Source organism: Clytia hemisphaerica, unplaced genomic scaffold (assembly GCF_902728285.1).
Source record: "Clytia hemisphaerica strain Z4C2 unplaced genomic scaffold, Clytia hemisphaerica genome assembly, whole genome shotgun sequence".
Classification (NCBI taxonomy): Eukaryota; Metazoa; Cnidaria; class Hydrozoa; order Leptothecata; family Clytiidae; genus Clytia; species Clytia hemisphaerica.
The window spans coordinates 1,491,870-1,518,592 of NW_027104433.1; the positions used below are offsets into that span (position 1 = coordinate 1,491,870).

At 35.2% G+C, this 26,723-nt stretch overlaps 1 protein-coding gene across 2 annotated transcripts in view; it reads left to right on the top strand.

The window, feature by feature from the left end:
- Positions 1-561: 561 nt before the first annotated feature.
- Positions 562-26,723, top strand: part of LOC136820704 (forkhead box protein P4-like) — a 61,917-nt gene continuing 35,755 nt past the window's right edge. Inside the window, exons 1-2 of one of the 2 annotated variants that reach the window (XM_067076916.1) lie at positions 562-630; positions 7,492-8,302. In XM_067076916.1, coding sequence (XP_066933017.1) covers positions 7,535-8,302 — 768 coding nt within the window. In that variant the 5' untranslated portion in view covers positions 562-630; positions 7,492-7,534. The remainder of the gene's footprint in view (positions 631-7,491; positions 8,303-26,723) is intronic. The other variant, XM_067076917.1, reaches the window with a different exon arrangement.

Here is a 26,723-nt window from a genome sequence, read left to right on the forward strand (position 1 = left end):
ATGTTACTGCGAGCTTTTTGTCTGCTTGTTTTAATCCTCTTAAGTAAGAGTTGTTATTGTAACACAATTTCCACATTCGAAGCGCCGGCTTTTATATTGCAGACAAAGCTGAATCTGATAGGCCGTGAGCTCAGAGCAAGCAAAATGGACAAGTCTATCACATCTCTTACATTGTAAGGTGTCGTTATCTGCTATGATGGTGTTTGTTAAACAGTTATTGGGTGTGCAATATCCATAATTTTATTGAATTTCCTTGTTAGAATTTTCGTTGATTTCCGCCATATTGTTGCATTTTCAGGATCGTGGCTGCACAGAAAAAATTTGACTTATTTCTTTCATTGAATTTAAAAATAGAAAAACGATTTTTAATTGATAAAAAGAGAAAAACAAGCAAGAACACCTATCAACATTTATAAAAAAGGCATTTACGCTTGTCGCTCTCATGAAATGCGAGGCCAGGTACATTACGGCGTCGTAGCGCCGTGGCCCTTAGGGGAACGCGCGCGAGGATTAAAAGTAAAATGGTAGCTTACCTTGCACGATTTTTTCGACCAAATTGTGGAGCTATAGTTTGAACGAGTTGAGATATTTTACACAGAATCACTGATTTTCTTTAAAATGAAGACCCAGGTAATAAATATCCTTGATCTTTTAAAGCCATCTTCCTAATTATTTGAAATTAATTAATCAATTAATATTTATGGTGATTTTATGATAGCTGTAATAATTTTGAACCACAAATACCAGACTCTCCCACTTGATGATTACCGTGAGTATCACACATTCGAGCTGCGGTTAGTGTAAAACGCAGGTCACAGGTCACAGGTCACGGGTCACAGGTCAGTGTTGACAGGTCAGCTTTGATTACTGTAAAACACAAAGAAAATGTTTGAAAAACAGTTGTTAATGTCAATGATATAATTCCAAAGGTATTTTATTGATCTAGAACTATTTTAAAGCTAAAAATCTACCCACGTGTTTACCACGTGATTTTGCGTTTTATGCCGTGTATAACACGGACCTGTAATACTTGTATTATATATTACATCTATATCACACATGCAAAAAAGTTATCTTTTCAATGTTATATGCATGTTACGAATGTTATATAAAAGAATAAAGAAATATTCGAATATCGATCTCACCTTTGCCTTAAACAGCCCCTAACAGGAAAATAGCTATTTCACAATCACTAATGTCATATCTCATTTTATCTCCTGCATCACCTTGGGTATGATAACAAGAATTGATGAAAATAGCGTCAATGGGATTATATTTATAAAATGTTTTAATATTTTATCCCCTGCTTCGTATTTTTGATAAAATGACGTCACTATTTTCATCTCTCTAAAACAGCTCTCTTGGAGTATTTATTGTTTTCAAAACCTGTCAATCTATATCCACTTGCAGCGTCGGCATCCTATTACGCATGATAAATATTTTATTGTTAATTGGTGTACAAAACCTCATACTTTGAGATAACATCATTATTTACATAATTTAAGTGTCATTTGTTGTCAATTTTTGGGGTTGATGATTTGTCGTTTAAGTCTTCTAAATACCATATTTTGATATTACATTTCCATTACATATAATATTTTTAGGAACTTTTGTTATGAGTTGTATGTTATGGGTTGTATGTTACGAGTGCGTTACAGTTTTCCGGTCTGTAATTTGTATGACCTGTGACCTGTGACCCGTGACCCGTGACCTGTGACCTGTGACCTGTGTTTTACACTAACCGTTCGAGCTGTGAAGACAAAGTGTGTTTTTTAAACAATATCTCTTGTATTAAAACGCTCGCAAATTAGATATATTTCACGGTTTGGCTTAGATGAGGTTGCGGATCATGTTTGATTTGCTTTTTCAGACAAGTTCGTGGGGAAATGAATAGTGGAACGATTACCGTGAGATCGGGTAACTTGCATCAGTCAGTGAAAGCTAACATGCATAGCCCTCAAATGAAAGACTTGGCTGGTCATTAAAATACAAAGTTAAATAAAAACGAAAATGGTAGAGTAGAGCTGTGAGCGGAGCTGTGTAGTTGTATTTTAATGACCAGATAGGTCATTCATCTCACTGACATACCCTGAGATCGGGTGTAACTTGCATCAGTGGAGGCAAACATGGCATAGCCCTCAAATGACTGACCAATCGTATCTAAGCAGCAAAATTTCAAAACAAATTAACTACGCAGCTCCGCTTGCAGCTCTACTCTACCATTCTTGTTTTGATTTAATTTTGTATTTTAATGACCAGCTAGGTGATTCATTTGAGGGCTATGTATGTTAGCCTCTACTGATGGATGTTAGCCTCTACTGATCCAGACGATCTCAATCGAACGGAATCGACGATCGAACCAGTCGAACCAAATCGGAACGCAATCGACTGATTGAAATTCGATTGTCGAACGCAATCGAATCTCAATTGAATATTACCGCAATTTTCAGATTCAATTGATATTCGATTGATATTCGATTGCGTTCGATTACATTCGATTGCGTTCGATCGTTGATTCATTGACCCCCGGATTGTTCATCGCATAATTTCTACGGGAAATCGAAAGCAATTTCATTCGGCTTGTCTTGTGATGTTTGAGACCTTGGATGTTGTGTTGGGAAGCTGCAAGAATAAAGCCAGACGATCTCAATCGAACGGAGTTGACAATCGAACCAGTCGAACAACAATCGAACCAATCGAATATTACCCAGAATTTTGACGTTCAATTGAGATTCGATTGCGTTCGACAATCGAATTTCAATCAGTCGATTGCGTTCGATTTGGTTCGACTGGTTCGACTGGTTCGATTCCGTTCGATTGAGATCGTCTGGACTGATGCAAGTTACCCGATCTCACTGTATGGAACTTTGCGATAGCTTGCTAACTCAACTAGATTTTCCTTGCAATTGTACCTAACTGGCGTATGGGTCAAATCAGTGAGGGCAATTTTTCAGTCCCTTTTGATAACATTTTCATACTTTATGATGAAGACAAAAGACCCCCAGATACCAGGCTCTTTTAAACCACAAATTAGAAAACTTTATTCATCATTTTACACTCCTTCTCTTCGTAAAATCCGTAAAATTCGTAAATTCTCTTCTCCAGATTATCTTTTAAAGAAACAATTTTATTATGAAGCAAGATGGAACACACTCATTGGATTTTGAATTAAGCATAAGTTGTTGCGATAAACAGACTGTACCTTTAAAAGGTTGTTGAGTTCAGTCAAAACACAGATTTGATCTACAGCCTCACGCTTAACCTTGTCTTAATAGAATGAATACATATTATGACACACAAATTGAGTGTTTTATTCCCTAGGAATAGGGCTCATAGAAAATCTTCAAACATAGAAAAAGTTCATTCCATTTGGGATAAAAAAAGCTGGGCGACTTTATTCATTCATGCCAGCTGTTATCTAAAATATTAAAAGACTTACCATTTTTTGCAAGACTCAATCGTTCCTAAAAAACGCAGCAAAAAAGCCAAGAATGGATCACTATCACTGGAAGTAAATATTGTAACTTCTTCATCGCAAACTGTACTGTAGTGTGATAAGTTAGGAATCGAATCTAAAACATTTCCTCTCCAACTCCTCCAGGTCCAAAGCAAATTTTGAGTACTTGGATCGAGTGAAACATTTGCATCAGGGCTATGGGTGTCATTGGAAGTATTCACCCTCATCAAAGACTTAGACTTTCTCAAAGTCTTTGCCTTTATTTATTCTCCAAACCACAACAAAATATCCAGCCAAATATTTTTGTCTAGTACTAGCAGCACAGCAGAACTTCTGAATTTCAGCAACTGCACTCGAAAAAAAAACAGCTTTGCGGTAGCTATTCTTCTATTGATAGATCCTATATTTCAGATCAGACAGGATAGATATATAACAAAAAAACTTTAATCAATTTGATCATCACGTCTCTCTCACTTCATTTTTTCACTCGAAATTCTTTTCTTCTGCAATGCTTTGATTCGATTTCTGTGTTCTGGGTTTTAAAAATAAAGTTTGATTGACAATTTTCGAACGTTTTGCAATGCACCGCCTTCCGATTGGAAAACCTTACCTTGTCCTCAAAGGTTAATATTTTCTCTTTGAAAACTTGGCCTAGCTAATACTCAGGGTACCACTTGATAGGATACCGTCGTTTTGCGCACTAAGTTAAGACATGGCGCTAAAAGGGTTTTACTTACTTCTTTTTTTAGGTCCAGAAGTCTCTTTTGTTAGCTACATCATGACATCTTGAAAATGCAAATTATGTCCAACTCGATTTTTCATTTTCATAAAAGGATTTTCGAGTTAAAACCAACTATCTCGAAATTTCTACTCATGAAAAGTCGAGTTATAGTTAGCTATCGTTTTCTGCCAATCTTTTTCCAACATTGAATAGCAATTTAATACCGTGAGTACAAAGCTCTCGAGAGTAAATATTTTCTCTGAAGACGCTCTGGTATCCTAGCTCTGATAGCAATGTGATTGAGCGATACATGTGCGATAGCATATTCATTCATTGTGCGATAGCATATTCATTGTCCTTCTCAGGTTTAATTTCAGAGAGAAAGCTAAACTGTGGTGTTAACGGTACTACAATAATGGTTTTCAGATTTTGATAGAGTGAGCGAGATCAATCTGGCAAATCCCTCAAATTAAATCCCATATGGTTCTTTTTTTTTTGAACTTTCATGACGTCATAATTTACCTAACTCCAAAATTGCAATCTCAGAAAATGCTAACTCGAAGTTTTCTAACTCAACAATCCTAGGCCTGTTAAAAAAAATTGGTATCAAAAAAGTTGGTATCGATAAAAAAAGTTGATAATTGGAAAAAAAGAGTTGGTATTGAAAAAAAATTGGTATTTAAAACCCTTTTGGCGCGCCATCCACTGCCACTTTTCTACCAGAAAAAGATAACAATTCCAGATTGTTAAAAAATAAGCTTCAGAAAGTTAGGCTGTTTTGTAAGAAAGCGCAAGATTTTCTGTACCTTTAGAAGGGTTTTCCAAATTGAATGCAATTTTTTATGCCAGTTATCCTGAAAAATTTTTTTCGCATAGTCCTCATCTTTGAGTTTTTTATTTTATTTTCAACTACATTGAGTATAAAATGTTGAGTTAAAAAGATTATTTAGTAATCACCTGAAGTCAAAAATGAAATTTTCATACCTTCTTACACTTTATTTTCACTACCAACCAATCAAAAAAGCCAATAGGAAAAGCTTTTTGAGTACTTTTCATATCATGTAGGGTAAGGCTCTGCAGAGAGCCAGATTTCCATTTCCACCTAATGAAAAATAACTTTGGCTCAACGAGAAGGACCAACGTTTAGAATCACACTCAGAGATTAAAATCAACCAATCAAGTAAAGAAAATATCTTAAGGCTCAAAGTAGTAATGAAAAACTTTACGTCAAAGGAACTTCTTGTTTCAGGGGCAAAGCAACGTTCCCATAGTGTAGCTTATGTACATGTTTTTTTGTTTTTTGATCACCCTATAGGTCCTATAAATTGAAATTAAATTCTGTGGTTGACTTATCAGCTTTTCCGCCAATTAGGAATAGAGCCTGAATTTCAAAGGAAAATATGAGCTATTTTTGTCAAAACCATCCAAAGATGTCTATTTTTTTACTTCAATTGATGTCATACAATTGTTTTACTACCAAATGAAAAATATTTTTTGTTTGATTCAAAGGTTTTTGGACCATTTCTTCTCGGAATAGGAAGTAGCTTTTGTTTATTGATAAAAAACGTATACCAGTCATTCATTTGAAAGGAAGGAAATTTTAACTTCCATTCGTGGGAAATTATTTCATTGGTCGTATTTTCTCTGATTTATCTATTTTAATGACTGTCAGTTTTTGGTTTATTCATAGACTAATTTGATTTTGAAACAAATTAATGGATTTCTCTTAAGTTGATTGAGGCGTGATTTCTACCTTGTTTAAAGATCATTCTATTAGGCTTTTTTTGTTACTTAAAAGTTATTTTTGGATTGCTATCATTGTTTTATTTATCGATTGACAAGATATAAAAGCCTGTCTCTTTGAAATAATTTTAAGTAAATTCACTTACAATGATTATTTTCTAAGATCAATCAACTTCAAGAGCAAAATCCTACAGGAAGTTGAATTTTTTGTCATCAATTTTTTCTCCATTTGCCAAATTCTTTTAAATTTTTCACTATTTGATGATATCCCAAGCTTGAATATCTCGTAAATGAGCACAAAACAGCTTTTCTAAATCGAATTCGTTTAAAATTACAGCCTTTTCTGTTTACGCTAGATCAGGGGGGGGGGGGGGGTCAGTACTAAAATGTAAGACATACATGAGTACTAAAAGGATTTTCGCTAATTTTTGACATACCCCCACCTATTTTTCGAAAATGTTATTTTAGTACACATGTACTAAAATTATTTTGAGCAATTTAACATAGATACCACCCATTTTTTGCCCTTTTACGGCTTTAAATTTACCAAAATGGGGTCATTGTTACAAACCTAGTCGAATTTAGTGCATCAATCTGCAAAATAATATAATTTTTATTACTAAAACTGTGCTGCTGAACTGTACATAAAAATATTTTTAAAAAATATTTAAAAAATTGGAAAAATTCTGAAAGATTTCTGAAGATTTTTTCGAAAATTGTTAAAAAAATGCTCCATTTTGGCTGATTTTAGAACAAAATACTAAGATTTTTCAAAAATTTCTTTAAGGGACCACCCTTTTTGGTATTTTAGTACACATGGTACTAAAGTTATTTTTGAGCTTTTTTGCAGTACCACGTCACTAAATGTCATGATGTCTGAGATTTTAGTACCGACCCCCCCCCTGGCTAGATTATAATATTGGGAGAGAGGTTAGTTTATGTAATGTGGGCCTGGATTTTTTTTACATCTTAACCCTATTATTAACAAGCTTTTTGGGGGATTTATATCAAAGGGTGGGGTGTTTTCATCACCCTCCATAATTTTTGGTCTAGAGGTGCTATGGACTTGACTTATACGCTCTCTAGCATGATGATTGGAGCTCATAGTAAAAAATGATTTTCTTTGATGACATCATCATAATCACGTGATAGAGTCTGTCATAAAAAGTTTTGCCTAACCATATTTTTGTTGGTTTTAAATAACCAAAAAAGTTAACTTGTTACTGAAGAATCTTTCAAAAATGATGATGTCATTATTGACGACGTCATCATTTGAAAAAAGAATCAATGCCTAAAACCTGCCAAAATTTGAAATTAGCTATTTTTTTTTGCTAAGCTTTTCATATTTACAGAGTTTTACTTAATATCTACCTGTATACTGGATCTACTATAGTCGCAAAATCTGCTCTACATGCCATGTTTAATGAGATTAAATTAAAGTTCAAAAAGGTTTCAGAATACTTTAAAAAAAAAATTCAGTGAACCTTATGCAAAAGAATTCTAGGTTGGTGAAAAATAATCTGTTTTGTGTTCTTTAGAATAATTGTTACCGCCGATTATTTTTCAATAGAAACAAAACGACTTGGAATCTCCAGTGGTGTTGGTTACCAATAATGCAACCACTCGCCACACAACCAACCTTCGAACAGCGACAACAACAACAACGACAACTGTATTACAATGACCACAATGTGGAAAATAACATCCCAGCCAAACCACCACCCGATAAACTCTCATCAAACATCACCAGTCCTTCATCCACGTGTGCTTCTATTCAGCTAGATTATCCTTTTAGTTATAATATCAATAATAATAACAATAACGCTACAAATAATACACTACCAGTCTCATCAGTAGATCACAGACAGTACTTATACGATTTAGCTATCAACGTTGATAATTATAAACCCTCATCTGTGCAAGCAACTTCATTATTTAATACTTTATCGAATGCCAAGAGGAGCATCAATTTGAACGAAACAACGCAAAATGGTTTACATAATAAACAAAGAACGACATGTAACATTGAGAGATCGATAAATTATAATGGTGATACTTTTAATGATAAAATTTTACCAAGGAATCATAATATTCGGAATAATAAAAGCCCATCTGATAGTGACATTACCAAAAATGGGGTTCCGAACGGCCATCATGGACCTTTAAGACCTCTATCCTTAGATCTAACAGAAACGACACGTCAGATACTGCCGAGGCTATCACCGATTAGAGACTCAGACAATTTGAAGTCAGTTTTCAGTACGAAGCCCATGATATCGTCAAGTTTAAGTATGAATGGAAAGCAGCTTTCTTCTCTGCAAATGAGGCACCATAAAATGATCTTGAACAATGACACGACTAATGAAATCCGACAAGAGAGAGTAAGTGATTTTATTTTATGTTTCCATGTGCTCCGATTATGTCAATGCTTAGCCTTACCAAGCTCTTTTTCTCAGAAAAGAACGGGAATTATGGTTTGTTCCAGTTAGGTATCACTCTATGTCTGAGACATGTACATTTGTCTTTTATTTCCTCTATGGTAGTATTCTATTTTTAGTATGGAATACACCTTTTCGAACGTAGTCGCGCGGGCATTTTTTTGTCCGAAAAGGTGTATCTCCTTAAACTAAAGTAGCGTTTCTTTCGATTTCCAAAAGAGTACTCCTACGCACCTGTTTTTGGATGATTTATATCTAGCTTAGACGGCCGATATTCTGTTCGGCCTATTCTAATCGTAGGAAGTCATTACATCGACGTAGAAAAGAGACAACAGGCAGAACAAGTACTTGAGAAAATAAGGCTTCGAGCCATTGCGTTCTAATTAAATTGAGAGCGTCACGAGGTGAACACAAACACGCAAACTAATTTTTTTTAAAGATTGGAGAAATTTTCGAAAAATCCGAGAAAGCGTGGTAAACTTAAGATCAAAACGAAAATTCACTTACTCACATCGAGAATTTGTGAGATTTACGCATTTACTCAATCAAAAGTTGTTTTTTTACGTTCGCACTTAATTATTCTGATTTACGCATTTACTCAACTTTTATTCACACGTGCCGATCTTTAAAGTGTTGGCCACCCATCCCGTTGTTAATTATAAATTTTATCTTTTTTATTAAAAAATTGTTGTTATTCGTTTGAATTATTAATTAAAGTGAACACATTTTACAGATGAAATTTAACGTGATAGACCTTTTGCTACATTTTCTGTTGTTTCCGCTGTACTTGATATTATTACTTACTTTTGGTCAAAAAGGTCTTTTTTTAATAGCTTTTGGAGACTCTACGTGTCAAATTAGCAACAATTTTTTTCTAGGAATCGAGTTGTTTTTATTGAAGTGGCTTATTTTTTTGTTTTGTTTATTCTTCTTGATAATTTTTTTTTATTTTTGTTTTCATCCATCATTTGGACTAGCTGAGTGAGACAAATCATATAAGAAATTTTGGCTGAGTAAAAATAATCTAAGCCTTTGAATTTAGAAATTATGCTGGGTTTTAGTTATTTGTAATAATTTAAAAAACCTTTTTAAAGAAATTTTTAAGTACATTACAAAAAAACATTAAGCCTGAACATTTCGAAAGAATAACAATAGCCGAAACTTTGCCGAAATTTGCTGGTTCTTAGAAAAAGTGAGAAGTTCTTGTCTAAATACACTCTATTTTTTTATTATTTTTCAACTGGCCTTTTATAGTTGTAAATTTTTCATTTTGAAATTGTTTTCTATATTGAACCAATGAAATAAAACTCCCTGATAAAAACTTTAAATGACACTTCAAATGAATGCTTACACGGTTTCAGCGTCGATTTTTGAGTGGTTTGTTCAACGAATGATCAATTCTAATATACCTATCAACCCTTAGTGGCGCCGTCAACATGAGGTGCACAGAGAGAAAAACCTTCCTTACAAATTCATTTCCAGTTCCCTCAAATACAGACCGCGCCGCTAGGGGTGATACTGTAGGTGTATCGAACTGGCAGATGATTGTTTAGATATTGGTCAATCCAATATCAGTATTCTTTCTGTATCTTTTACGCAAAGTTTGACAGGTGTATAGAAGTTTTTTCATTTTGTAAAGTTATGTCACACAGTCTTCAAATTGGAATGTTTTCTTCCATAATAGCGGAGGTTGCATAACTTTGCCATAATCTGAAACCCCTTTATTCAAATAAATGCAACTGACGAAAAGGGGTACAAAAAACTGCAACTGATGGAAAGGGGTACAAAAAACATGAAAAAACATGCTTCTATAAGGACTCCCAAATTGCAAAAATCGAAAACTTACTTCCTCAAATGGTTTTAAATTCTTGAGATTTCGACCAAAATTTAATAATTTTTACTGAACACTAAGGGTCATAAACACGTAAACAATTGGACAAAATTTGAAATTCAGTTTCTCAAAGGATCGATTTATGAACTTGGACTGATCTGGGCATACCCATTTGGCAAATGATATGCGCGCTGAATCCACTCTCTTGAGTGCTTTTTGATGATGTAGCCACTGACCTTTATATACCCTTGACCTACCCTACCTAACTTTATATACCCTTGAAGTTTCTCAATCCAGGCCAAGAAAAATCTTTGATTGGAGTTTTTTGAAAAGTGGTACCTAATGTCAGCACTACTCAGGGATATATAAAGGTCAGTGGACATACCTGTCATCTCACCAAGCTTGTACTCCCCCTGTAATTTGGGCATATCCGGCCGTTCAATTGAAAATACAGTATCACTCTAAAGAACTGAAAAATTCAGGGTTACAGGAAGCTTGGGCATTAAATTCTTTTTAACGGTTTCTTTAAGTGGGAAACTTCTATGTTCAATGTCAATGATTTAACTATAACTAGGTATTAGAAGTAGAATTTGGATCGAGGTATTTAGTTAAAATTGTAATGGCTCGTATGCTCGTATTGACGATTTTTATTGATAATTTTTGGAAATAAACGTGGTTTCATTTTATATGAAGTATCGAGTATTGGGTTATGTAGAAAAAATTGTTTGTACCCACTATTTTAAGGAGATTTTTTTGGAAAGATTATTTTTGCAATTTTTCAGGGACCCAATCGGATTTTTTTTGCTTATTTTTTGGACCACCCTGGATTTTCGACCTCGCTTTACTGACCACCCTGGACTTTCAACCTCATTTTACTGATCACCCTGGATTTTTACACCCGAAAAACCAGACTGCCCTGGATTTTTTATTTTCTAGACCACCTGGACGTCACACCACCTCAACCAAAGGGGCTCAGACTATTGAAGTCCATTCGCTTTAAAGTGTACACCCTTTCTTACTACGATGTGGAAACCACTTCCAAGGAATAAGTCCGATCCCGCTGACATGGTTTCTACACGGTAGTAGTAAACAAGCAAATAGATTTTAATAGATTGTCGACCTTACTGGTACATGGACTATTTGGTCCAGTTTCTGTTCACATCTTACAAGCACGTCAGTCTTGTATTATCCTTTCTAGAGATCTGAAAACAATTCTGTTTTTTTTTAATCCTTTGCATCCTTTGCGGCATCTCTGGAAAGACTCGAGGGTCGGCTGACTAACATATTTTCATAATAAACTTTCGAAATATTTTGGATGAGCTGGAATAATAATTTTCATTTCTTTACATAAATATTTGCATGATCTATTCCGCTTATCTCTGTGCAAGATAGTTGAAGAACAATGATAGGCCATTGCTTGTTTTTCGTTTGGAATTTAAGCGCCACTAATCCTTCCTAGCTTTGCAATGTTTTCATTTTTGTTACTCCAATATATTTAAGGCTCTGAACACACATTGTAGCAGAAAAAGGCAGAAAACATATCTCCTCGGCACCCCCTCGTCCATTTCGTGGTGTAAACCATCCTTTAAAAATTAGTCCATATTGCTCTAAAGTTTGTAAAATAGAGATTTAGCGCTATATGGCTTTTAGTTATGATTTAAAGGGAGATTTAAGTCTCCGATAAGATTTTCTTTTCAAGTAACATCAGACCTTTTCCTTGAATACATAAATCTCTGATTATGTTTTCAATGGTCTTTCTCAAAGATTAAACTTTTTTACTAGTAATGTTAGACCATTTAAGGCAATCCTGCATAAATTTGCACAAACTCCTTACGAACAAAACCAACCAAAAGAAACCAATAATGATTTCGAATGAAACACTTGAATCCTGTGGAATGAGTTTCCAATGAGTTGCCCTAATGCAAATAGTGTGAAGTCTTTCGTCCATCTTGTAACGCCCCTTTCACAGTGACCTTGTTAAAAATAGTTTGGCTTTAGAGATAACTTGGAGTAGCTAATTGCTAAATGGGGTTCTTGCTTTTAATGAGCGGGACGGTATATATCCGGAATTATGGGTTGCTCCACTTAGTAAGTAAGTTTGCGACCGCAGTTAACCGAAGGCTCCCTTTTCGTATAGCTGTCTACCCGAAGGTAGGGGAGGGCGCCACTCCTTTCCCTGGATTTCTCCACTTACCCTTGATCCGTCTCTTTAGTTGCTGAGCATCAAGGTGAGAGGCATAAAGTACCATTTTTGTTCTAAGTACGGTCATGAAAAAATGAAATGAAAAAGATACTGAAATGATTGCCATTTTCGTTGGATAGGCTTAATGTTAGTTGGTTAGCCAAAAAGAGGTTTTCCAGTTTGACTAAAGTTGTGTAACTACTTCTACCATTATATAGTTTGATTTACGTAAGCGATCACACGTTTTCTACTTAAATTATGTGAAAAAAACTGAAGAAAAACCTCTGCAGCTCACTCTCAGTTTTAAAGGTTTTTACTGAGACCTTTTGGAGTCTCAATTAGCGATCCGTTATCGCAGCCCCTAAAAGGTTTCGTTGCAAATCAGACTCTAGGGTCTTGATTCAAATAAGACCCTTAAGTGGTGCCCATCAAGACCACGTTTGTGTTCTGAAAAAGACTTTTAAGGGTCTGGGTTTAGACACCCATGGGTCTTGTTTGAAACGAGACCTCCGTAATCACAACACCTAAAGGTCTCATTTGATATTTAAGACCAGTTAAGGTCTGCTTCTATTCCAGACCCAATGGTCTCATTTGAAATAAGACCCTTCAAAAAGTCCGTTATCGCAGCCCCTAAAGGTCTCCTTTGATATTTAAGACCAGTTAAGGTCTGCTTCTATTCCAGACCCAATGAGAGTGCTTGCATTGGTCCATTTTAAGAATAGCCTTTCTCGTAAGACGTTATAAATTGGGTGCTAAATCCTTTTTCCTGAATTGCCGTTTTTCGTCATATTTGAATTTACACTCTCGGCTGTAAAAATATCAAATGAGAAAAGACAATGACAATAAACCCTCTACGGTAATGAATTTTGAAATTAGCCGTAGATACTGGGTCTGTGTACAGACAACATGGAGACCTTTCCCCATTTTTCAATCTATGACGTCAGATTAATTGTCGCTTTGTCCAGAGAGAACAAGGCCTAATAAAGATTTTGAAATTCTTTTGTTTCTTTTCATCATTTATTTATAAAATTATTTCATTCGAATGCTATAAAAAGGGGTATCGTTACACATTTTAGCACTGTATATTTTGAGGGTATATCTGCAACTGTCCTTGGGTACTTATTGTTCGAGTGTGTCAAACTACGTGGGTGTTGTAGACTTTCAAAAATATTGAAATTCTTTTGTTTCTTTTCATCATTTATTTATTAAATTATTTCATTCGAATGCTATAAAAGGGGTATCGTTACACATGTTTTAGCATTGTATATTTTGAGGGTATATCTGCAACTGTATCCTTGCGTACTTATTGTTTTGAGTGTGTCAAACTACGTGGGTGTTGTAAATTCTAACTTTCGATGGTTGAACGAACTCTCAGACGTGTAGGGGATGTACGAGATTTCGGAATTGCTGTCCCACATTGTTTCGACGTTTATCTTACGTTATATGGACGTTGTGAACGTTAGATAAACGTCGAAAAAACGTTGTGTGGAAACTGGGTTATTCTTGCAAAAAAAACTATTCTGTATTTCAGAATCCTTTTTTTTGGTTCGGTATCGGAAAATGACAACCTCGTTCCCGTGTATACCAGGCTTTATTTACGTCACTGATGGGCGCCAGAGAATACACAGTTTGAATTGCGTAATTTTAAGGGTTCGGAAAAACAGACAATGCCGGTGTATTATCTAGCGCTATCAGTAAGTATCAAAAAACGAATAATATTGATTTTGGTTGTCAATTCATCATTGAAATTGGGTGCTTTTTTGCGAAGTTTGTAGTCCTTTTCTGTTCAGAAAGATTCGTTCTCGAGTTATTTATTTTTCTTCAACATTTTCGAATAACAAAGCTCGTTTTACCAGATTTGGTCAACTGAATGACTTTCCAGAGTTTACTGGTACGCTCACCGCACCTTTATGCCGAGTTTCTGTTATGTTAGAGTAAGGTGGGCTGGTTGGTGGACAGGGTTAGTTGCAAGACGAGCGAGTTTGAACCAAGAGAAAAACAAAAATACAAACTTTAAAGAAAAATCCATCAAAAGAGATTTTTTGAAAAAAATGTCCGGAATTGCTGGTAAGAAGCCTTTCAGCTCCTTTCCCAGCTGGCACACAACGTTGTTTCAACGTTTATTTAACGTTCACAACGTCCATATAACGTTAGATGAACGTTGAAACAACGTTGTGTGCCAGCTGGGGTTTGAAAGTGAGGTATTGGGTTATAATTGTCCATCAGCATTTTCAAATGAAAGTTTACACACCCATATATTAATGAATTCATAAATCCTCAGTTTTAGTCACATGACCATCGTACAACATAACATGAATAATAACCCAATTTGACTGGTTATGAAATAAAGTTTTATGGGTTTGTCACATCTGAATATGAGCAACAGGACGATCAGGAACATAGAAAGAAAAATGGTATCCTTCAATAATGACGTCAATAATTGCTTCATTGGAATGGTTTGTAATTATTGTTGCTTCACTTTTAAATTCCAATCACACTATTTTAAGCTTTTATTCATGATATGCACCACTGCAATGCCTTCACGAAATTATGCAACTTTTCGGAGTTTTTTTTCACCCAATACGTCACTTTTCCAACTGTTTAAGTGACGTATTGGGTGGAAAATTTTAAAAGTTCTCAGAAGACTCTCCAGTGGTGCATATCATGAATTTGGAAAGATTTTTACCACTTGTGTTGGGTAGGTCATATTTCCGTCCAGGAGGGATGCGTCCAAAAAGACCCTGAGAAATCATTTATTAGTCGCTCCGCTTTTTAACATTGTCCAGTAAAAACTTTAATTACGGGTTTATGCTGTTATATGGGTGTTTAAACATATTATTTGGAGAAAAGGGCGACCGTGGTGCAGTGGTAGAGCATTCGGCTACGGTTCGCAAGGTTGTGGGTTCAACCCCCAGCCCGGTCATACCAAAGATTCTCAAAATTGTACTTGATGCCTCTCTGCTTGATGCACAGCAATTAAGATAAGTATCAAGGGTAAGTCGAGCAATCCAGGGAGAAAGAGTGGCGCCCTCCCGTACCTTCACGTAGAAAGCTATCGAATGAGGAACCTTCGGGTTGCCTCCGACTGGGGTCGCAGACTTACTTATTTGGAGACAGAATAAGGGTTTTTGGAGTTTTTTACTTTCCGCGATCGATGTAATAAAAATCCGTCGATCTTACAGTGTTAGCAACTAAGTATTAATAGCGAGTTTATGTATTTGTACTTTCGAGGACGGTAAAGTGACTGAAGCAATTTGGAATAAACTGCAGTGCTGACCTGCAAAATAGAGGATGGCGGTAAAAGCACTGACAAATTAGAACCTTACCGTCTCCGTCGCAGAAGAACACACATACATAAACTCGGTAATATCGCCGGAAATGAAACAAAACTATCGAATTCGCCTTATAGGGAATTCAAAGTATCTTAAAAAAAAAACCAGTAAATTTTTGCTAAGGCTCAGCTTTCTTCTCATAAACTTACTCATTTTCTTCTTAAGAACAAGTAAAATTTTGCTGAGGCTTGTCTATTCTTATTTTCTAAACAATTTGAGCCTCAGAAGGGAAAAAGTGATACATAGACTTACTATTATATTACACTATCTTTAGATATTCGAACTTTCTTATTTTTTTTAATTATTACAGTCTTAGAATTGTTCTTAAACCATTCCTATTTTTTGACTCATCTTGAGCCTCATTATTCTTACGTACATTATACTGTGTATAACACAGAATTTACTTACACACTTATCCTTAACCTGATAACAGATGCGGAGTTTTCTTATCGCGACACGCTGAGTGAAATAAAATAATTTTTTGTATGCTTCCTTTCCCTAAAATGTATTGTATTTGAATTTGCTTTTGGGAGAACTTGACATTTCTCCCAACCTTCTCCCGACCCAATAGTTGTCGGCCATGACACCCTTCACGTTCGAGTTTGCACTCGGGCCCGTTCTTCTTAAATGAAATTCTACGCGGTCCACGACAGATGCGCGACTATATTCTTCAGATTGTATATTTTCGCCCACGTCTTTAGCTTTAGATAACCTGTTATCAGGTTATTTATCCCTCCCCAAATGATTTCTTTTTTTGGTGCAAGATGCAAGAAAGACGTGTTTCGTGATTTTGCCTGAGAACATTTTGGAGACGAAAAAGATTACTCGCCGCTTTAAGGGGATAATTTGTTTTTGCTGAAAAAAAGGGAAAACTAATCCCTTTCTAATAGGGATTGTTTCTAAACACGCGTTTTAGTCTTTCATATAAATTGTTATTGTTTTTATTGTTATTTTTTCTCGACTGAGGGAAAAAGTATTACTTTGTATAAGTTTTCCTTTTTGAAATTTCTTTCTATATTTTATGGCTTTTTCCCCCGTTGAATTGACATGCGTGCGCTGTTTTCTATATAAGTAAAAGGAAGAATTAAAAACAAAACAAAATGAAAAAACAAAAATGCATGACTGAAATAAATATTGTGCAAACGAAAAAGGAACCCCCAGGAAAGTGAGGTGATTGAATTTCAAGAGAGAACAATAACACAATAAAAAATAGAAAGGTTTATTTAACATCATGCACTGCGATATTTTCATTACTCTGTACCAGAGTGTAACTCACGTTTATCGCTTCGTATTACACTCGGTACGCACTGTCTGTTTGATAAGAAAATTCCTGTACGGGGGGGGGGGGGTTTGAAGGGGTTCGAAATACCGTTTTCCCGGCAAAATTTTTGCTGAATCCCGTAATCCCGAAAATTGAAAAAATAGTAACACCGTCACACCGGCTTGTACAGGGCAAAAATGTACCTGAATACCGTCACCGTCTGATTTTAAAATACCGTTTTCCCGTCTCTTTTTTCGTCAAATCCCGTAATACCGTACTAAAAAAGGGCCAATCCCGTCACACCGTAAAAGTACAACCCCCCCCCTGTACGGAGACCTCTGCCATCGCAAGTATGAATTATAAATAGCGACACTTCTCTCGTCGTCTCCACTCTCTCACCGAGGGGGGGGGGGGGTGCCGCCCGACTTTCAAACTTTGGACCCTTACCGGGACTAAAAAGGAGAAAAGAAAGGACAATTTTGAGAATTTTACGACCCTTAGCGGGACAAATTTGACCAATTTTGACCAAATTTCGATTTTTCAGGGGGTAAAAAGTTAAAATTTTCCTATTTTTCCAACCCTTAGTGGGACTGAAATTTGATTTTCTGATTTTTCCGACCCTTAGCGGGACTTTGGAAATCCAAAAAAGTTACCCTTAACGGCGGCACATACTGTACCCTCCATTTCATACACGTTTGGACTATACCATTTAATTACCCGCTCTTGTATTATAAGAACCAGTTTTTGGCAAAGCCTCAGATGGTCAGTTGTTCTTTTTTTCTTTCAAGGTTTTTAGATTGAATGTTCTTGATGCACTTTTCTTTTCGTTTTCTAATTGAGTATTCTTTACATGTTTTTTCATAATAACAAGTAAATTTTGGATCAGGCTGGGCTGTTTTTAATTTTTTTAAATTTTCAGGCTCATATGTTCTTATGATGTTCTTAATTAAATCTGTTAAATCTGTACTTTCTTAATAATTTCTGAAATCTGAGGCTGAAATTGTTCTTAATTTGATCTTAGGTTTTGACCAATTTTCAGCCTCGTGTTCTTATAAAGTTGTTCTTATAAAAAAAGTGTGTTGTAATTTTTCTTAAATCTAAGCCTCGCAGCTTTCTGGTCTTATAAAATTGCTCCTATTATAGAATTGTTCTTATAAGATTGCATTAAAGCAATATTTACTAAATGGAACTATGAAACTTAATACAGGTACTCATTTGTTTTTTATAAGAACATACTTTATAAGAGCATAAGGCTTCGATAGCCAAAATGTTAAGAATAAGTTAAGAACCTTTTAAGGCTTTGCGGACCCTAAAACACCCAATATCTTAGGAAAATGAGCAAATATACTCAAAAATGGTTCAAAAATTTTGGATGTTCTTAAAAAAAAAAATGTACCCGTTTGTTTTCTTCGCTCATTTTTCCTATTCATTGTTGACACTTCTCATTGAAAAACTCACATTACGTACTATATTTTCAAATTGTAATAATAAATCATTGAAAATTCTTCTCTGTGTACTGTATAGGTGTATATGGTTGTAGTTTTGTGTCTTGTGTTGGTTGTTCTTGGTGTGATATGTGTTTGGAAAAGAGTCTGGAAGATGTTTTGTTTTGGTGACCAAGAAAGGTTCTGGTGGACATGAAGATCAGAGACATTCAGCATGTACACCAGGACCTCTCTTGGACACTTGTCACCAGCGATGAGTTGGTTGTCTTATATTGCTAACAACAGTGTAATCGAACGTTTTTTTATAAGAAACTTTAACTTGGCTCTGAGCCTGGAGTTCCATATCGAGATCCTTATTTACTGCCAGAAGCAGCCGGCGGAGAGATTTTTTAGAAATTCGTGTTCTTATCTTCTAGGAGACCACATATATTGTGACTTTCAATTTTCTTATACAAATGATGTGTACTGATTTCTAGGAAACCTTTATTTCACTATTTGTCTCCCTAAACTTATGGCTACTTTATGGTCGGATGTGTTCTAAAATCTAGGAAAAACATTTTGGCAAGATATACTTGTAAGATATTTGTTTTTCCACGAAAGATGAGTTCTGAAACTTTCTACCGGCTACTTCCGTACTGCTAAGTTTGAATTTGCTAAGAACTAATTAGTATCAAAATTGACTACAGTAAAGAGAAGACGTTTACTGAATGATGTTTCGTCAACATTTTATCGTCTTTTGTTTAGGCTTTTGTAAGTGTGACTAAGTTCAAGTTTAACTCTTTACTTCTTAAGTTTTTTTCTTATTTGGCCCAGCGCGCAGCGGTATGTGCCTTTACTATATATATGGGTCTTTAAAACGCAACTGGTCGAAAAGATTTGACTTTGTCGGGGCCTATGCGCGTAATTATCAATTGACGCGTCCAGGCTAAAATCGAAATATCTGACTTTATATTGTGCGCATGCGCAAGAAAAAACCACATATAATTAATACCGGTAATGGTTAAATCTTTCTTTCTAAATTAGAATAAGGTACTTATCTCAAAAAAATTTACTCCTGTAAAATTTGTATTGCGACTCTGCAACGAAAAAATATGTTGACACTGCCAACACTGCTGGGCCTTTACGCCGCTTAGGCTTTCTTGTCTTAACTTGAGCAGCTCCTTAACAATCCTTATTTTTTGGACCATTTTCAGCCTCAAGTTCCTTATGAACGTGTTCCTTATAAAAAACGTTTACTTTCTGGCAAGCTTTCTCAGAGCAAGAACAAATTAAAAACGTATTTGTTACATTTAACAACATAGGTTCAGCCCTTATTTTTTTTTGGGGGGGGGGGTTAAGAAATATTTTGGCCTTTAAAGAGCCTGGGGGCTAAATTAACCAAAATATTTGGGGGGACCTAGATTGTTGGGGGGAGCCTAGATGATCTGACTGAGACTCTGGGGGCTGTTCAGCTAATTTCAAAAGATCTCTTATCTTACTCTAGCCTGGGAATCCAAGCGTTAAACTTTATTCACAGTCTAAGTTTATGATATTTTTGCTGCTTGTTTAACGCTTGGTGCAGGTAACTCGCCTGCAGGGAGATTTTTCCCTGCAATGCAGGTTGGCCAGCTCTCGGCGTATTACTTAGCAGTACTTTCGTGCGCATTTTGATATTTTCGATGCGCACGCATAATTTATGGAAAAAGCTGACTCTGCAGAAAAAAGGAAAACAAATGAAAATGAAAACTATGAGCTTGGATTCCCAGGCCAATCTTACTATTAAATCAAATCAAAAGATTTGTAAACATAAATACTAAAACAAGTAAAACTTAGTTTTCATTTATCAGTACTGTACTCGCATATATTTTTTTATTGACTTCTCTCTACGGGGGCGGGAGAACAATGTTTTTGTTTTAGATCTTGGGACCTGAAGTGTTAGCACAAGGCAATTTTTTGGGGGGAGCTAAATTGTTGGGGGGAGCTAGAAACCTGGCTGAAGCTATGAACAATAATGTATCTTTTCATTCTCACAAAAAACAGTATAATAGCATTTGATAAGGTCTAAAATATTGAGTTTAAAGTAGAATCTCTAACCTTTCCCAGGCAAGAAAAAATGAAGCCACTTATTTCCCATCCAGAACGCACCTAAAATGCGCCACAATCATGACGAGGGATTGTAACTAGTGGTTCCTTTGTTTTTGAGGACTGCATTTTTTTTAAACTAGCGATAGATTTTACTTTCAATCCGGCGTGTTTGTGTAAAAACCACGCGCGGGCGATCTAGATATATGAAATAAGTTGCTTCATTTTCCCACTCCCAGCCAGAAGTCTCGAGTCTAGCTGGAAGTCAATAGTCTAAAACTCATAAGATAAGGAACGGACTTAGAGCTCTCGAAAACTTTTTGAAAACCTTTGAAATTCTACTGTAGGTTTGGCATCTTAATACGACAGAAATAAATTCACAAAGACATACATTAACATGTATTAGGTGAGCAGTTAAAGTCATCAATATTGTTTTTTTTTTCTAAATATAAATGGCATACTGTAATACAGTCCAGGCAGTAGCGAGAATAATGATTCCAATGTTAAACTGTGGGACCCATTTAACCAACCAATAAATATATACAGTGATGACCTATTGTTATACTAACTATGTACATCCTAATTAAATATTGTTGTCGTATTTGAGCTGGACCCCGGGAAAAGAAAGCCTTTATAATATATGTTAACATACTTAAAAACACTCCTCTCTCACAGCCCCGTTGGAACTTTTTTCTTCAGTGGGGATAAAAATCCCTATCGAAATCCCAATGGGGATATAAATTTTATTTTTCCAAGGTTAAAAAATCCAGTGGGAATGGTTTTGGAGTGCGATTTTCAGACATTGATTTTTGCCAAATTTCCCAGTGGGGATGGAGTGGGTCTGTGACACAGGGGTGTTTGGTAACAGTTAGAATAAATGTTTAAAACGAATGCTGTCAAAAGTCTCGTTCCATAAGTCAAAAATAGATTTAATATGATAGAAATTTGGTCGAGAATAACCTTCTGGAAAAATCATTAATGTTGACCTTAGGAACGTCAACATTCACTCCTACAATACTGAACTGAGATCAGATTGATTATTGATTGATTATTGCTTTCGAGGGATTGGTGAAAAAAAAAACAATCTGACGAGTATGCAATCTCGATTTCTCGAGGTCCGTGCATCGCTAACAGTGGGCTGGGAACGACAACAAAGTAGCGAGACAAAGTTGAAATAGGGTGCCGTATCAGGAAAATTTAGTTTTTGACTACCCGGCGCACAACAAGATTCTTGTTGTAGAATTTTCCGTGAGACGACTATTTTCCTCAGATTGTTAATTTTCAAGGACCTTTCAGAGGTTGTTTCGTGCCCGTAAAAAAATCATTGCCAGCTGTTATCAGGTTATACAATATCTGCTTCCTATCAAATTTAGCAAAAGGAAACATTTTATGCTGAAATTTTGAATTTTATCTACTGTAGACTTTTTAATGAATACATCTGTGAGGCCTGAAAAATGTTCAGTTGAAGGGTGGACAAATTCTATCATATTTTTTATATTGTAGGTTAATTTAAAGTTCCTATTTGAGCAACATAAGATACCATCTTTAACAAAAATAAATAGAGAGGAAATATTGATACTATTTTTTTGTTAAAATCGACATTTTTCTAGCTGCATTTCTAAGACATGTAATAAATAGTATTACTAATAAAACCAAAACCCACAAGCAAAACAATAAGAAAAAGTTGACAAAAAACAGTACAAAAATGCCAGAATTAAAAAGGATTAAAATTGATATAAATCTATAAATTTTTCAACAAAACAGCAGAATAAAAAGTTTATAATAAACAATTACAAGTCGCGCATTCCTGACCTTTTTTTTTTACTGCAATGGAAATGAACTTGATTCTCCCTTTGTATTTTTACAATTGTGTTGCATTCTTTTTATTTACATGCTTTTGATTGCATTTGCATTTTTTATTGTCTTAACATTGATTTAATACCCCCGCTCATTTTTACACAATTTCTAACATTTTGATGCTATTTTATTTGTTATATGATTTCATTTGATGCAGTATTGAAACTCAAGAGCTTGGTTTTGTTTCTCGGCAAATTGTGTTTTTGGGTCAACGCCTTTTAAGTACTTGCATATACAGGGGGTCCCGAAAAAAAGTATCGAGTTCGATCATGATTCTGAGTAGAAGGTTGTAGAAAGTGTGTTTAACAAAATGTAAGAAAATACATACCAACAATATAATTGTTTTTACAACAGTCATTAAGATTAAAAATAATTAACTTTCTTTACAATTTTCACGACGTTAAAGTTATTGAGAATTGTTTTTTGTTAAAGCTATTCATAAAAAAATGTCTCATGACAATTAATATGACACAGAGAGAAACTTTGATAAACATTGCAAATTTAGTGAAACACACGCAAGAACTTTCTTTCTATAGAAGTGGTACGACTCGATACTTTTTTCGGGACACCCTGTACATACACACAGAGTGATTTAATACACCTATCAACCCTGACGTCACAAGAGGACTGGATTCGAGTTTGTATTGCCTGAAGGCCGGTCTCCACTTTCGCGCGACATGAGCGAAAACTTTTTGACGTTTTAGTAAGGTCATTGGTCGTTTGAAAAATGATTCAATTCCATTGGTCGAAAATGACGTAACGGATGGGAAAAGTAGAACTTCCTTCAACTTTTTTTTGTTCGCGCGAAACTTTTTTATAACGTAATCTTTTCTTCAGGCAAAAAAAGGCTAAGAAAAAACTGTTGTCCATGTCGCGTGAAAGTGGAGACCGGCCTTGAATGACATCAAAATGCAAGTGGTCAATGCAACGACTTCAAAGTTCTGACGTCGTTCAACCCTTGTAGACTTGAAACCAATCCTTTTTTCTACTGAAGGAGCAGTATTGGGGTAGATATTCAATGGAAGTATTAAAAATTCTAGTACTCGCGTATACACACAGAGTGTGATTCAACGTCGAACTCTAATCATACTTTTTTCCACTGACGGTCGTTTGAGGTTGATTTTTAATTGAGCCTAATTTTCTTATGATTTTTTTGTTATAAAAAAGAGTGTAGTTCAAAAATGAACTCCAGAAAATTAGCGAATCTCTTAATTCAAAACAAGTTATTTCCATATATTGTGAAGCAACCTTTATTATCGTTATCGTTTGGTTATCCTGGGAATAACAGTGAAAGGAAATACCCCTGGAAAAATTAGTGGAATCTTATTCTGGGAAGATGAATAATACCCGGACAGACAGAAGAATCCTAGTCTGGGAAGAGGAATCTTATCCAAATTGACGGTAGTCCGTGTATAGATTTCAATCATACCACAGCGTGAACGAGAAAGTTATTTTCTCTGTTTACTATCTTTCCTATATGTTTACAATATTAATATTAAAAAAAAAACATGGCAGGATTGTCGTACTTTAAATCAAAATGGGTATTTTTGTTTTATGGAGGAGTAAATGATTTGATTTGTTGCCTTGTCACACCCCTGTGTCACAGACCCACTAGGACCCAAGCCCCACTGGAAAATTTGGCAAATATTTCGTCCCCGGTGAGCAAATAACCTTTCAGCCCCATTGGGAAATTGACTTTGATTTCATCCCCGTTCGACATTCAATGCTTAAAAATTGCACTCCAAACCATCCCCACTGAATTTTTTAACCTTTGAACAATAGAATTTCTATCCCCATCGGGACTTCAAAAGGAATTTCTATCCCCGCTGAGGAAAAAAAATTCTCCGGGGCTGTGAGACAGGGGCGTCTTGTCCAACGCCATCATTTTTTAGGGATAACTATGTAATATTTACGGTGCTACATGATTATGTTCATTGAATTCGTCATGCTAAACTGACTTATTCTTAAACTATTTACTTAAGTTGGGTGTTCTCTAATGAGTTTAAATTGTATGTTATTTCAAAGCTTTTTCATATTCTTTTAGTTTTTTGTTGATTTTTTGTTGATTTTAACGTTAATCACCATAGCTGAATATCTATAATATTCTTTGTTTCAGTCACTCTTTGATAGCATGATGATGACTAGATCTGACAAAAATCTTATGGTACATAGTTGTTTTTATAAGAACAAAAAATATAAGAACATAAGGCTTCGATGGCCAAAATGTTTAGAACAAGTTCAGAACATTTTAAGGCTTTATGGACAAAAACAACCTATTTCTTAGGAAAATGGTCAAAATAAGAACATGCTAAGAACATTTTTAGGCTTAAAATCCAAAAAGTTAAGAACATCCGAAGGCTTCAAAAATGTTGGATGTTCTTATAAAAAAAACGTGTATTATACATAGTTGTTATTGTTTATCTCGGCTGTATGTTTCTGATCTCAAGCAAGCCGTTATCTTTTTTATAAAACAAAAATTGGTTATAAAGCTTTATATGAAATAAAAATTACAATATTATTATACAGTTTTAGTTTGTTTCTATTATGTCAAGGATGTTGTCCTTACAATAGAGGCGTAACGTAATCAAAAAAATGTAATATTAAAAAAAACCTCACATTTTTTGTTCACATATAGACAGTTACAGTAAATAATAACAAAAGGCCCCCTTTCCACACAATTTTTCTCCTTTTTTTTATACTTATATATTTTTTTATAATCAAATGTTTTGAGACAAGTTTTAATGGGATTTATCTACTGTTCAATGTAATAATAAATATGAAAATTGTTTTTTTTTCTTCATAAAGAAATTCGTCACTTACTCATAAATAGATGGCTATAGAAGGTTTTGGTTTGGGATCGGCTTTGACATGGCTACACCCACATCATAACGTCAAAACAACATTTCTATGTCACATCCCTGACAGGGACGTTCAATGGATTTCCAATCAGCTGTGATGGCTAAACGGCATTGTTTCACACTTTCTTACACCCCTATCTCACAGCCCTGGTGGAGCTTTTTTCCTCAGTGGGGATAATAATTTTTATTGAAGTCCCGATAGGGATAGCGATTCTATTGTTCCAAGGTTAAAAAATCCAGTGGGGATGGTTTTGGAGTGCAATTTTTGCAAAATGGATGAAATCAAAGTCAATTTCTCAGTGAGGCTGAAATTCAAGGATATTTTCCCACCGGGAAAGAAATCTTTGCTAAGTGTTCCAGTGGGGCTGGGGTCCCAGCGGGTCTGTGACACAGGGTGTTTTCTTTCTGTTTACTTAAAATGTGAGATTTGTTTTTTTTATGTTGTGTATGTATCCAAAGTATTTGTAACCAAAAACTGAGTCCCCAACCCTACCAAGAAGCACTATATTTTTTGCCAATTTAGATAAAAGGTTGAAATGACGAACATTACGAGCTGACCGACCTGAAATTCTCTTTCCTTTATGATTTTTACTTACTGTCAGGGAATTTCAATTCCATTGTTTTCAGTTTTGCCATCTGAGTGCAACGACTTTTGGACCCATTGAGTGACCTCGGATAGTAAGAGTGTTTGATGATCAACCAAAACCATTAAAAGACTAGGTCTTAACTGTAAAAAAGTTTCCCTATGTAAAACTGCTAGTGCCAGACTTATCGTTTGAAGAATCTCGCATAGGTGCATGATGCAAGTCATCGTTGGAGCATTGATTTCCAGGACTCAGTTACAATACAACTTTCAACCTTAAAAGCTACTACTATGGATTGCTACCAAGATTATGTGTTTAAAATCAATGCAACGACTTCAGATTGACGTCAATCCTACCCGACAAAATCTAACCCAGTTTTCTCACACTGTAAGGGTTGATAAGTGTATCGAAAGGATAACTCACTTTTAATCCATCGTGCCTCACAGTTTACTCTTTTTTTCTTATAAGAAAAAATTTATAAGTACAATGAGGCTCAAATTCGCCAATAAAAATGAACATTATAAGAACAACGCTGATCCTGGAATGGCTGAATCTGAAGTAAAATTATAAGGCTCAAAACCTAAATACTTCAATTCTGCCCTTCTTCTGAGCAAATTAGTAACAATTTAAGGCTCAAAGTGCTGAAAGTGAGAAAAAGTGAACCTCAATTATAAAGAAAAGTGTATCAACTGAACTTCAAGTAATCTTCAATCGATTGAAAAGGGTTTTCCCGCGCATAAAAAGGGACCAATCATTTTGCATTTAGTGTTGTCTCTTTTCATTGTGCCCTAATCCCTTAAAAGGATCAAAAAACAATAGAGCAAGAGGGTAAAAATATAAAAAGAAACAAGGGGTGTCGACTTGATATGTTTGATAGAATTAAATTTTATTAGCATGTAAACAAAAGTAAACCTCCGTTTCACAATAAAAGAAGGCTGCTGGGTACTTACTGC